Source organism: Kogia breviceps, chromosome 4 (genome assembly GCF_026419965.1).
Source record: "Kogia breviceps isolate mKogBre1 chromosome 4, mKogBre1 haplotype 1, whole genome shotgun sequence".
Taxonomy (NCBI): Eukaryota; Metazoa; Chordata; class Mammalia; order Artiodactyla; family Physeteridae; genus Kogia; species Kogia breviceps.
In genome coordinates, this window is record NC_081313.1 from 151047793 (window position 1) to 151062079 (window position 14287).

Genomic DNA, 14287 nt, shown 5'->3' on the forward strand with positions numbered 1-14287 from the left:
TTTAAAGGGACAAAAGACTTAAACAGACCCTTCACCGCATAGGACATATGGATGACAAATAAGCACATGAAAAGATTGTCAAGGTAACAGGATATAAGATTAATAGACAGAAATCTGTTGTATTTCTTTACCCTAACAATGAAACGACAGAAAGAGAAAGTTAAAAAAAAAAAAAAATCTGTTGAAAATTGCATCGAAAAAAAAAAAAATAACCTAGGAATAAACCTAACCAAGGAGGTGAAAGACTTATACGCAGAGAACTACAAAACATTGATAAAAGAAATTGAAAATCGAAGCTGATTCAAAGAAACGTAAAGATATCCCGTGCTCTTGGATTGGAAGAATTAATATAGTTAAAATGACCATACTACCCAAAGCAATCTACAGATTTAATGTGATCACTATCAAATTACCCATGACATTTTTCACAAAACTACAACATATAATCCTAAAATTGATGTGGAACCACAAAAGACCCTGAATTGCCAAAGCAATCCTGAGGAAAAAGAACAAAGCTGGAGGCATAACCCTTCCAGACTTCAAATGATACTACAAAGCTACAGTAGTCAAAACAGCATGGTATGGGCACGAACACAGACATATGAATCATTGGAATAGAGAGCCCAGAAATAAATCCACACACCTACATCAATTAATCTTTGACAGAGGAGGCAAGGATATACAATGGAGAAAACACAGTCTCTTCAGCAAGTGGTGTTGGGAAAGCTGGACAGTCTCATGTAAATCATTGAAGTTAGAACACTCCCTCACATCATACACAGAAATAAACTAGAAATGGGTTAAAGACTTAAATATAAGACGTGACACCATATAACTCTTAGAAGAGAACATAGGCAAAACATTCTCTGACATAAATTGTAGCAATGGTTTCTTAGGTCAGTCTCCCAAGGCAAAAGAAATAAAAGCAAAAATAAACAAATGGGACCTAATCAAACTTACAAACTTTTGCACAGCAAAGGAAACCATAAACAAAACGAAAAGATAACCTACAGACTGGGAGAAAATATTTGCAAAATGATGCAACTGACAAGGGCTTAATTTCCAAAACATACAAACACCTCAAATGACTCAATAACAGAGAAACAACACAATAAAAAAATGGGCAGAAGGGACTTCCCTGGTGCAGTGGTTAAGAATCTGCCTGCCAATACAAGGGACACGGGTTCAATCCCTGGTCTGGGAAGATCCCACATGCTGCAGAACAACTAAGCCCGTGTGCCACAACTGCTGAACCTGCACTCTAGAGCCTAGGAGCCACAACTACTGAGCCCATGTGCCACAACTACTGAAGCCCACACACCTAGAGCCCATGCTCCGCAACAAGAGAAGCCACCATGATAAGAAGCCCACACACCACAACAAAGAGTAGCCCCCACTCACCGCAACTAGAAAAAGCCCGTGCACAGCTACAAATACCCAACACAGCCATAAATAAATAAATACAATACAATACCAAAAAAAATGGGCAGAACACCTAAATAAGCATGTCTCTAAAGAAGACATAACAGTTGGCCAATAGGCACATGAAAAGATGCTCAACATGGCTAATTATTAGAGAAATGCAAATTGAAACTACAATGAAATACTACCTCACACCAGTCAGAATGGCCATCATCAAAAGTCTACAAATAAATGCAGGAGCAGGTGTGAAGAAAAGGGAACCCTCGTACACTGTTGGTGGGAATATAAATTGGTGCAGCCACTATGGAAAACAATATCATGGTTCCTTAAAAAACTAAAAATAGAGTTGCCATATGATCCAGCAGTCCCACTTCTGGGCATATATCCAGAGAAGATGAAAGCTCTAATTTCAAAAGATATGTGCACCCCAGTGTTGATAGCAATACTACTATTTACAGTAGCTGAGACATGGAAGCAACCTAAATGTCCATCAGTAGATGAATGGATAAAGAAGATGTAAGATACACACACACACACACACACACACACACACACACACACACACTGGAATATTACTCAGCAATAAAAAAGAATGAAAGGGCTTCCCTGGTGGCGCAGTGGTTGAGAGTCCGCCTGCCGATGCAGGGGATACGGGTTCGTGCCCCGGTCCGGGAAGATCCCACATGCCGCGGAGCGGCTGGGCCCGTGAGCCATGGCCGCTGAGCCAGCGCGTCCGGAGCCTGCGCTCCACAACGGGAGAGGCCACAACGGTGAGAGGCCCGCGTACCACAAAAAAAAAAAAAAAAAAGAATGAAATAATGCCATTTGCAGCAACATGGATGAACCTAGATATTATCATACTAAATGTAAGTGAGTCGGGCAGAGAAAGACAAATACATGATGTCACTTACATGTGGAATCTAAAAATGATACAAATGAACTTTTTTACAGCACAGAAAGAGACTCACAGACTTAGAAAACACACTTATGGTTACCAAAGGGGAAGGGGAGGAAGGATTAATTAGGAGTATGGGATTAACAGATATATGCCACTATATATATATACATATATATACATACATACAACAGAGATTTACTGTGTAGCACAGGGAACTATATTCAATATCTTGTAATAACCTATAATGGAAAAGAATTGGAAAAAAAAGAATATAGATGTATACATATATGTGTATTGTATAACCAAATTACTGTACACCTGAAGCTAACACAATATTGTAAATCAACAATACTTGAGTTAAAAAAAAGATGTTCAGCATCATTAGCCATTAGGGAAGTGCATGTTAAAAAAAATCACAATGAGATGACACTGCACACCTATTAGAACAGCTACTTTTTTTTTTTTTTTTTTTTTTTTTGCGGTACACAGGCCTCTCACTGTTGTGGCCTCTCCCGTTGCAGAGCACAGGCTCTGGACGTGCAGGCTCAGCGGCCATGGCCCACAGGCCCAGCCGCTCCACAGCATGTGGGATCTTCCCAGACCAGGACACGAACCCATGTTCCCCGCATCGGCAGGTGGACTCTCAACCACTGTGCCACCAGGGAAGCTCCCCAGCTACATATTTTTATAATGACAGTACCAGGTGCTGGAGAGGCTACAAAGCAACTGGAACACTCAAACATTACCAGTGGGAATGCAGAATGGTACAACCACTTTGGAAAACAGTTTCTTAAAAAGCCAAACATACTCTTACCATATGACCCAATAATCCCACTCCTGGCTGTTTGCCCAAAAGAAATGAAAACTCATGTTCACACAAAAACCTGTACACAAATGCTTATAGCAGCTCTGTTCATAATTGCCAAAGACTAAAAGCAGCTCAGATATCTTTCATCAAATGAATGGATAAACTGGTACATCTATGCAATGAAATTCTACTCAGCCATAAAAAGGAATGACCACTGATACACACAAAAACTTGGATTGATCACAAAGATATGCTGAAAGAAGCCAGTCTCAAAAGGTTATATGAAGTATAATTTCATGTATATGACATTAGGGGTGGAGAGAAGGTGTGACTCAGAGGGCCAGTGCCGACGTGTTTTGTGGGGTGATGGAACTATTCTGTATCACCTGATAGAATGGACTGTGGTAATGGTTACATGAACTTATGCCTGTGCTAAAACTCCAGGAACTGTTCACAAAAATGAGTCAATTTTACCATAAATTAATTTTTAAATGTAAAAGAAAGCCAGCAAGAATATGCAAAAATTGTATGGTAAATGTGAGGAATGATCCTTTCCTTACAAAGATTTGGTTCATTTGGTCTAGGTTACAGCACTCAGAGAGGGCGAGGCAGGGGGCCGAGGAGCGGAGCCACAAGCTGCAGCAGGAGCTCGGCGGGAGGAGCAGCGCTCTGCAGCAGCAGCTCTCCCAGCTGCACGAGCAGTGGTAGGAGCCCTGGCGGCAGCAGGTGGCTGAGCGGTGTGGGAAGGACTGGGAAGGCCATCTCCCAATTGGGGCAGACTGTCCCAGTGTCCACTTCAGAGGTGGCCCCTGCAAGGCTAGGATTCAGATGAGAGAAGAGATGTCTATTCCCTGTTTCATGAATGAGAAAAACGATTGCAGGGGCTTCAGTATAGTCCCCAGGGCTACTCAGCTGGTCAGAAGGGCATCAGGATTTAGCTGTGGTTCACTTCCTACCCCCCTGTAGCTTTCTCTTTGCCCCCAACCCCTCAATATCCTCCATTGTCAGCTGGCTCTGGATAGGAAAAAGCAGGATAAATGTTGCAGAATAAATGTCTCTTTTCCTCAGGGCTCCATCTCAGTAGAGGGTTCTGTGTTTGTGACCCCAAGCGTTAGAGCTCTTTTCCTCCCTCTCCATTCACATAACTGTCAAGTGTGTGCCTGTGCCTGCTTTCCATGACATGTTCCTGGTCTTTCCTCTGGAGCTGCAGATGGCCCTGCGGGAGAGGGAGCCTTATTTCCATGCTTCGTTGAAAGGTCTAGATGCTCACGTGGCAATGCAGATTCCTATGAATCCCCCGTTTCTTGAGTGGTGACCTGGGTTGTGGATTGTGCACCTCCATGAAAATCTCTCATTGAGACTAACGCAAGTTCATTTTGCGAAAACAGCTCAAGTCTAGAGAAAGAGTTGAAATCAGAAAAAGAGCAAAGACAGGCTCTTCAGCGAGAATTACAGCATGAGAAAGACACTTCCTCTCTACTCCGAGCAGAGCTACAGCAAGTAGAAGGATTAAAAAAGGTAAGGCATACTGTCTTGGGGAGAAGAAGAGCTTCTAGCATCTGCAGAAACTCCTGCTCAAGAGCCTCCCAGTGGGCAAGTGAGCCACACGCATGACTCGTGAATCCGCAGCTGCAGGGCCAGTCCCCGCTATGCGCCAGCCAGTTCCGGGCCTGGGACACTGTTCCCACATCTGCTCTAGGAGGAAGAGGCAAAGACGCATCATAATCCAGTGAGCAAACCAGAGAGACTCGGTAATGAGGACAGTGAAGAGAGTAGAACAGAAAAATGTCCCCACACTGGCATGGCGGGTGGCCTGGGAAGAGAGTGACAGTTAAGCAGACAATTGAATGCTGAACAAGGGCCAGCCATGCAGAGCCACCAGGAAATGTGAGGGTCTGTCACAGCAAAGGAGCAGAAAGAAGGGCTGCGTGGCTGAGGTGTGATAGCAGAGGCAGGAGGCCTTGAGCGGAGGCCTCAGGCGGCCTTCCTGCACCACACCTTACCTGGAGGTGGATCCCTGCAGCGGGGGCAGTTCCCAGACCTAGATTTTGTCTTGTTGAGTGCGAAAATGGGTACCGCTGCAATTTGAGAGAAAGGCCCTTTGATTTCCATTGGAAAGTACCTAGAGGCCCTCATGAGAGAGCCTGCTAGGCCCAGTGTGGGGATTGTTAGGGAGGGGAGAGCTTCTTCAAGAGCCACTCACTCTGGCTCAGAGGTGGGAGGAGAGGACTTCTAGAAAGTTCTGCCGCATGATGGAACATGCCCCCTTTACTTCAAAATACTTTGATCTAAGATTTGAATTACACACACCCCTGCAAAAGAAACAAAACAATGTGTCTAACATCACTGGGAAGCCTCAGCATGCCCTTGTGAGCCTGTGTTAATAGGCTGTGGAGCACAGGGCCCAGGAGCAGCTAAGGGGGAACTGCCACCACTCAGGCCTAAGCCCCGCTGCTGCCCCAGGGTCAGCCCTGAAAACCCAGGTTACTTTTCTGGGTCTTTGTCTCTGCCCTTGCCAGCCTGTGTCCTCAAGGTGTGCTGGCCCCAGATTACAAACAGTCATCAGCATCGTCCCCAGCGAGCTTCACTCCATGGCTCGGGGCCTCCAGAAGGGAGGGATCTCATGAAAGAGATCCCAGATCTTGGTCTTCATCAGCCTTGCTCATTCATTCTCAGGAAATTTTGACCATCCCTTTCCAAAAAAACAGTTTATTCCTAAACTAGCTTGCCCTGATGCAAATCTGTCTTTTCATAGAAACTCAGATAGACAAAGCCTTTTTTACACTGTGAGGGTCTGTTTTGAACGTTTCTCACCCCACGTCACTGTCTGCACTGCAGAGCCACTCCTGAAGCGCTCACCTTCCCGTTACCCATTCTGGTGAAACATGAGGGAACCTATGAAATAACCCTGTCTTGAAGAAGGTTAATACAACAAAACTGTTTCTTGCTCTTAAAAAACATTCCAGAGACTTCCCTAGCGGTCCAGTGATTAAGACTTGGTGCTTCCACTGCAGGGGCCACAGGTTGGTCAGGGAATGAAGATCCTGCATGCCTCGCGGAGTGGCCAAAAAAGAAAAAACGTAACAGAAAAAAAAAAAAATTCCAACCTGCTTGTCACTATGATTACTAAACCTTAAAAAAAAAAAAAAAAAAAAAAAGACTTTCAACTCTGTGTCAAGCACCTGGTTTGTTAATTTTAGGAGCTGCGGGAGCTCCAGGATGAGAAGACAGAGTTACAGAAGGTTTGTGACGAGCAGGAACAAGCCCTCCAGGAAATGGGTCTGCACCTCAGCCAGTAAGAACCCCACTCCCCTTGTCTGCCACCTCCATTAGGGCCACTAGGCCTGCCTACCCCTGGAGAGTCACACCAGCCTGCCCACTGCATCACTCAAGCCCCAAACCTGTGTCCTCTTGTCAGAAGAGGGAAGGCCAGTTGGGGAGGCCTGCCAGCTATTCAAGGGTGACCCCCTCCCCCCCGCCACCAAACCCAGGAAGTCAGGCCCCAGGGACACAGCACTGGTTTGGGTTAATTAATTCATCAAGAATATCCTTTGCTAGTGACTGGAACCCTCATGTTCACAAACTTACTATCTGTGTCCCAAGGGAACAAGATGGGTGATGAGAGGGTTGTGTGTTTAGCTCCAGAGGGAGGACTACGGCTTGAGAATGTAAGCCTGCCACAGTGCAAGTATGGTAACCACTGAACCTCTCTTGAGACTGGATACTCATATCTAGCAGAGTCTGTCTGTCTGTCTCCAATGGGTGATGCTGAAGGAGTGCAGACCCTGCTGGTTCTGTCTCCCCTTCGACTTGACAGCTGTCCTCCCTGGTGTGCCAGTCCTGCCAGGTTGCTCTGGACAGTCTGATAGGTCACACTGCAGACTGTGGAACTTGCCCATTTGTGTGATGATTGCATTTTTAAACCCAGTGTGTAGGTTTTTCTCTTCAAGTCAGGACTCTTGGTTGCCAGTGACAGATATCCAACTCACACTGGCTTGCTTAAGCAAAAAGTCTTCAGAAATCAGTCTCTACCTCCCAGCTCTGTCACTTACCTCACAGGTGGGTCTGGCCCCCACGGGGGCAGTGTGGCACCCAGCAGAGCTGTCCGTCAGAGGAACGGAAGTTCCTCTTTCCCCAGCACTCACACAGAGACCCCAGGTTGACTCACTGCTCCCACCTGAGTCCTGATGCAGGCATAGTGAGCAGCACAGCCCGGGCTCAGGCCCAGTGCAGAAGACACTGTGACCAGAAAAGGTCCAGAGATGGGAACTAACGTGAGGATAAACCAGAAACACACTAAAGTAGTCCACACATGCGCACAACCTTAGGATTTTTCTGTCTGGAAAGTTAGAAGGTTTCAAGCAGTGCTCTGGGCTGGCCCACAAAAGTATGAAGAAAAGCAAGGAAAATGTTAGTTCTAGATCAGCTCAGGGCTGCTGGTCCCTTGTGCCCTGAGGGCTGCCTGCCACCTCTCAGGCCAAGTGCCCTGTGCTGCTGCCCCACCGTGGGGAGAGCTCCTGGAGAGTGGGCAAGGCCAGGTGTCAACCCCACACTCAGAGCACAGGCCAGCTCTGAGGGCGTCCCTGAGACTAATGAGAACCAGATGTGGAGGCTGGCGTGGTGCTGGCTTCTTGGATTTGCAGTGGTGTTTAGACAGACGGAGAGGGAGATGTCCTCGGGGTGCCCTCCCCCCTTCTCAGGTGGCTAGCCCCACTTTTTCTCCTGCCTGTTCTCTTCATGTTGGACAGACAGCAAACAGAGTCAGAAACACACTCCTAGTAGGCCACAGTCCTCAGAAAAGCGGACAGGCTCTGGTCTTGAAAACGCACCCCTGCACTTGGCAGCCTCCCAGCACTGCTGCCTGACCCAGCTTCAGAATGTCGTTCACAGCAGGGTTGTGTAGGTGTTGCCATGTCAGGGATACATACCATGGCAAGGCTAGTGCTTTCTCCCCTCCTCCCTTCTTTTTGCAAGCCAACACCAGATGACAGAGAAGCCTGTTCTCAGATGCCTCCACCAGCTACAGGCCCAGCTGCCCAGTTTATCGGGAACATCTGGATCCTTTTCAAATTGTATTTCCCAGGAAAGTTCTTATATGTTGAGGCTGCCCTCTTGACCTTGTCCATCCCAGGCAGCCTCTGGCCCTGTCAGCCCACTGGCAGCCTATTTCTGCAGCCAGTCAGGGAACAGAAGGAGCACCTCCAAGCATTCCTGAAGGCCACAGGGTTTTTTCTTTTAAAGGCCTTGATGTTTGGTTTCCTAATCCTTCCCTAGAAGTCTAGCCTATGTCTCAGAGGCCTGCCTCTCTGGCACTTAGATTAGGCTAATCCAGTGACAGTTTAGGCTAATCTCAGCTTTTAAAAAAAGGCTTTGACAAATACATATGTTTCGTTTTATCTGGTTTAATTCTTCCAGTTTAGACAATGTTCAGTCCTGTCTGTTATGTGGAGAACTAAGGAATTATTCTTGCACTAACAAGACTGGAACAAGGGGACTTCCCTGGTGGCGCATTTGTTAGGACTCCCAGTGCCGGGATCCCAGGATCGATCCCTAGTCAGGGAACTAGATCCAGTATGCATGCCGCAACTAAGAGTTCACATGCCACAACTAAGGACCCCGCGAGCTGCAATTAAGGAGCCCACATGCCGCAACTAAGATCTGGTGCAACCAAATAAATAAATATTTTTTAAAAGAATGGAACAAGAACAAACAATCATGCCCCCTGAGCCTGGTCGTTCTAGACAGAGCAGGCAGCAGGAAAGGGGCTGGTGAGAGGCCTACGGATTCAGGTTCCTGCCATGGGGGAGCCCACGCCTGATGTGGGAGCGCCCCCCTCCCCTGCCCCGACTTAAAGCACATGTCACACTCAGGAATAGTTGCCCAGAGAAGCCAGAAACATGGGCTTTTATAATTCTCTATTTTTAAATGCTTGCAGCTATTTCAAAGTCTTTTTAAATCCTTGCCAATTCAATAGTTTGTTCTTAGGCCAGATTCAGTCCACAGGCTCAGCCTCAGACTGCGCCAGACATGAGATGACTCTGGGATTATAAAAAGGTGGAAAGAAATAATTTTACAAGAACTCGTGTTATCACACTCCTCTCTTACAAGTCTTGTTGACTTCACAAAGCCAAAAAGTTTTAGTGGGTTTACTTCAAGTTTGAAAGCCCCTCTAGTGAGGCTATGAATCTCTCTTTCTCGCTGTCTTTTTTTTTTTTAAGGTCAAAGTTGAAGATGGAAGACATCAAAGAAGTAAATAAGGCACTGAAGGTACTGGATTATTTTTTTTTTTTTTTTTTTTTTTTTTTTTTTTTTTTTTTTTTTTTTTTTTTTTTTTTTATATTTCTTTCTTTTTTAATTTATTTATTTGTGTGTGTGTGTGCGGTACGCGGGCCTCTCACTTCCGTGGCCTCTCCCGTTGCGGAGCACAGGCTCCCGACGCGCAGGCTCATTGGCCATGGCTCACGGGCCCAGCCGCTCCGCGGCATGTGGGATCCTCCCGGACCGGGGCACGAACCCGCGTTCCCTACATCGGCAGGCGGACCCTCAACCACTGCGCCACCAGGGAAGCCCGGTACTGGATTATTAATGTTATTAACATAAGAATCACAACTCTAGTCAGCTTGTGCTAATATTCTAGCGTGCTCTTAGGTTTTCTCACAAAAGTCAGGTGAGAATGTGTGGTTGATTGGTGGTTACTGTCACTTATTTACAGATAAGAAAATGCTGCTCAGAGCCATGTAACTTAGCTGAGATGATGATGCTGCAAGTGGCAGGGCCCAAGCTGGAACCAAGGTCCTCTGGTTCTGGTTTCTCTGCTGTCAGCTGTAGTTTGACATTAGGCCTAGATCATAGGTGCCCTAACAAAGGAAATGAAAAGTGGCAGAAAAAGATCCAGGTATTTTTTTTTAATAATAAGACCTTTCCCTCCAGGTGAGGGGCCAGAGGCCACACTGGCCCAACTAAAGTGCCCTGTGCCATTTCTGGGAACCACTTAAGCCCTGAGCTGGGCCAAGTTTCTGGACCATTTTGGGGAGGGCAGAGTGGCACACAGCTTAAGGAGAGCAGGAACATGTGGTCCAGGTGACCCCGTGCAGTACCAAGCTGGCCTGCTGGGGCTGAGACAGTGGAGAGGAGGGGGCAGGAACTCCTAGCCTTCACCCTCAGCTCTGCTGTGGCAGCAGTGCACAAACACCCTCTTCACAAGGCACCCTCCAGCGTATGCTAGAGCAGAAATCCTAATGTCTCTGACTACCAGGGCACCTGAGGTCAGAAACAGCAAACTGTCACAGCAACTAACAGCAGCCTGGACTTGCAGTTCACATCAGTTTACTGTATCCTCCCTTGTAGACTGAAAGCTCCTTGGATGTCATTGCTGTGAGCTGTTTATCTCTGTATCCCCTGCACTGCACAGAAGTGTGCAGAAAACGTCAGCTAACAGTGCCAGAGGGAGGATAAAAATCATAAAATGGGACTCTAGAGCTGCGTGGAACTAGTGGATGCAAGGTTGCAAGCCCTGGGTGCGGTGCTGCAGCTCCCAATCGTAAGATCTGTGTCATCAGGAATATGATGGCCAACAAAAGCCAAGGAGCCGTGAAAGTACACAGGGCCCTTGACCCCTGAGGCTGAATAAATCGCATATCCTAGTTTTCCCTTAGAAAGACCTCCAAAAAGGCATCTCTCTAAGCCTCAGTTGGCTCCTGGGCAGAATGGAGACATCTGCCTCCCACGATGCCCTGACGACTGGGGGCTCAGTGTGTGTGGAGAAGGGCTTCCTGTCTCCACAGCACGTTGCCTTCTGTCCTATGGTGGGGACTGTTGTCACAGATTTTCTAGTCTCGCTGACAGGGTTGGAGCCACTTTGGATTATGTCTCAGCCAGGGCTGGAGTTAACCAGATCCTGATTCTGGTTACCTCAGCCACAGGGCATTTATTGAAAGGGGGTGGGTGAGTCTCAGGTCAACGGAAGGCTGGAGAATCTGGCTTGAGGACTGGGGGCAACCTGTGGAGACCAGGAAGCCAGAGGGCAGGCAGGCTGCAGCACATGAGCTCCAGCTGTGGTCAGGGTGGGGGACAGTCCTGTGAAGCCACTTCTAGTGGAGAAGAGGCAGTCCCGCAAAAGCAGACCAGGTGCTATTAGGAAGGGACAGCAAATGCTGGGTTGAAGGATGAACACAGCTAAAGGTTCATCCGGAACCAAGCCGTAAAGTGGTATTCTGTGGTGTTCTTTCCTCCTCAGGGCCATACTTGGCTGAAAGACGATGAAGCCACGCACTGTAAGCAGTGTGAAAAGGAGTTTTCCATTTCCCGGAGAAAGGTATGTGGGGTAGCCCTCCACTCGCTCGCCCAGGGGCCGAGTTCATGCCCTGCCTGGGCTCTCCTTCCTCTGGTTCTGGAAAAAGGCCTGTGGGACTAGGCCCACTGCACTGTGTTCATGTTCACTGGTCTGTTGGCCCATGCAGACGACCTTCCAGCCTGCCCCCTTTCAGGGACCCCAGCCAGTAAGTTACAGGGCTTGTCTCCATCACAGTCCTCTCAATGATTTGGGAGTTGGGGCTGCTTGTCTGCAGAAATGGTCTACGTGTGTATATCAACTGAAAATTCTTTGGAAGCAATAGGACCAAAATCTAAGTTAGGCAAAAACAGAATCTATGGGGAACCTATGGGCAGTAAGTCTCAGGACAGGCATCCGGGTGGCACCAAAAGGTAACTGGCAATCTGGGCAGGGCACTTGCCCCACCCCCACCCCACCGGTGAATGTGTGTAGCCTGCCTTCAGGTTCCCAGAACAGGTCTTGGGCCCAGCCTTTGGGTCCAGGGTTGACAGGGCCTTTATTGACCAGTTGGGCAGGACAAGGGCAGGATATAGATTTCACACAAAATAGAGCGCCTTTACTAAGGCTCCCCACACTGAATGGCCCAGTTCAAGGTCCACTGTCTAGCCTGACTGGGGGAGTGGGGGGCAGTTGGCAGAAGTGATGTATAGAGGGACACACAGGTCCTTGTCTTGGCGTCTGCCATGTGCCCAAGGTTCACGGCAGCCCTGTTTACAAAAGCAAGATGCCCTTCTCAGGAGGGGCTGGCTAAAGAAACCTTGGGTCACCACCATGGAATGTAGCGATTGTAGAGAATGAACCCAGGCTCTTTAAAGTAGCACGTACTACCAACTCAGTGAGTTAGGAGCTGTCAAGTCCAATAAAACACAAAGAAAAAGAACCTTAACACACCCCTCCAAAACTCCATGGATTTTACAGGAACGTAAATGTAGAAACAAGAGGTCTACAAGAACCCATTCCAAATTGGTACATGCCTCACTGATACATGAAGGAGGGATTTTAAAGCATTAAACTTTTAAAGGTCGATAAACTAGAGCGGGTGTGCAGACCCAGGCAGCTCAGCGTGTTCTGAGCGTGAGTTCTTTTCCATCCTCTAGCACCACTGCCGGAACTGTGGCCACATCTTCTGCAACACGTGCTCCAGTAATGAGCTGGCCCTGCCCTCCTACCCCAAGCCAGTGCGAGTGTGCGACAGCTGCCACACCCTGCTCCTTCAGCGTTGCTCCTCCTCCACTGGCTCCTAAGGTGGGGGCATCAGCAGGGCCTGCTTTCTGGACCAGTTGCCAGCCTGTCTTCATGGGCGTGGGCGGCCTCAGAGCAGTGCCAAACTCTTTGGGTCTCGAGGTGGCCAGGGGCTTGGGAGGTTAGTTTCCCAAGAGAACAAAATTCTCGCCTGGGCTGCTGGCACTCTGGAACACAGCACACGGGACCAGAAGCTGCACACCTCTCCTTTCCAAATTGTATGGATTCAGCTCCTCTAGATTGAAATTCTTCTCCGTTGACACCACTGGCTTTGGTTCAGATATAACTTCATGATTTCGCTATTGTCATTTTTCAGTTTCCAAAGAATTAACCTATTTTGCAGGAGACCCACTAGTGTAGTGAGTAATCAATTCCTTTCCCTCCCTGCTGCCCCAGCATGCCTTCCCTGCTTCAGAGTCAAGAAATCTGCTATTGCACACCCTTGTGAATATCCATCATTAGCCCTGCAATAAAATCATTTATTTTTCATAGTCAAGAAATTTGCTGTTTCACACTCTTGTGACTATCCATCATTAGCCCTGCAGTAAAATCATTTTTCATTCTGGTGCAGAAAATGAAAGAGCTGTGTCAACTTCAGAGGATGCCTAGAGCAACCCCCATTTCAGGACTAAGAGGCCCTTGGTGAGGGAGGCTGCATTCGAGGTGAAGACCTGAGCCTGTGTTCTGGGGTGCAGGCTGCTCTGCCCAGTTGAGCCGAGGACAAGTTGGGCCGTTAAGTCCAACAAGCACAGAAAAGTACCTGTCACCAAAGCCCAAGAGTCGTTCCCTATATATACTTGGGTTGGCCAAAAAGTTCACTCGGGTTTTTCCTCTTACAGAAAAACACGAAACTGTGTGCCCAGCTCCAAAGCTGCATTCATTCCAAACTGCAGGTTTTCACAAGGTTCCAAAGAACCACAATGTTTCTAGAGTTCTTTCAAGTTTCTAATTCTAGTCCCTTTTCTTCCTCCAATAAGGCATGTTTTTCAACAAAGATGTTCCTTGTGAAAAATTAGAGGACATGGGGAAGGAACTCTCCTTGTGTCCAATTCCCCAGACATGGAGTGACTCAGTAAAGATCTCAGGGGCAGCAGCTGAACACCAATGCTCAACAGTGCCTCCCCAGAAAATTACAACACTCCTGTATCCCCAACCCAACTGAAGGTATGCACCCAGCCTTCAGAGAGCATGTGGCAGGGCAGGCAGACTGCAGGGCCCTTCATGCATACCTTCACACAGTGCTGCCATCTACAGTCTGTAAATAACGACTATCATTCCAAGCAATTTTTTCCGAGTACACTCACCATACTCGCCTCACCCAAGAACCACCTTCAGTAGTCACAGCAAGTAAAATGTACACATGGTTTCAAACAGCACAAACCTATATTCACAGCTCCGATTCTTAATTCTAACCTCAATACTGTGAACTTTTTCTGTTAGAGGGGATGAATGAGTGGCAATTCCCAAACTAGTGTTAAGTATCTGAAGGGAATCCTAGAACTACACTTGTAAGAACTGCTTACTACTTTCCTAGCAAATGTCTGAGTTCTTACCTACGATAATGGTTTCACTTACTGATTTAAGC

General features: G+C 47.4%; 1 protein-coding gene across 3 annotated transcripts in view; it reads left to right on the top strand.

Annotated features, from left to right (window-relative positions):
- RUFY1 (RUN and FYVE domain containing 1) overlaps window positions 1-13202 on the top strand; it is a 57539-nt gene extending 44337 nt beyond the window's left edge. For 2 of the 3 annotated variants that reach the window (XM_059060519.2, XM_067032232.1), the window contains exons 13-18: window positions 3713-3832; window positions 4517-4646; window positions 6329-6423; window positions 9347-9395; window positions 11365-11442; window positions 12558-13202. In XM_059060519.2, coding sequence (XP_058916502.1) covers window positions 3713-3832; window positions 4517-4646; window positions 6329-6423; window positions 9347-9395; window positions 11365-11442; window positions 12558-12704 — 619 coding nt within the window. In that variant the 3' untranslated portion in view covers window positions 12705-13202. Of the gene's footprint in view, window positions 1-3712; window positions 3833-4516; window positions 4647-6328; window positions 6424-9346; window positions 9396-9840; window positions 10024-11364; window positions 11443-12557 lie in introns of all 3 variants that reach the window. The other variant, XM_059060523.2, reaches the window with a different exon arrangement.
- Window positions 13203-14287: the final 1085 nt, after the last annotated feature.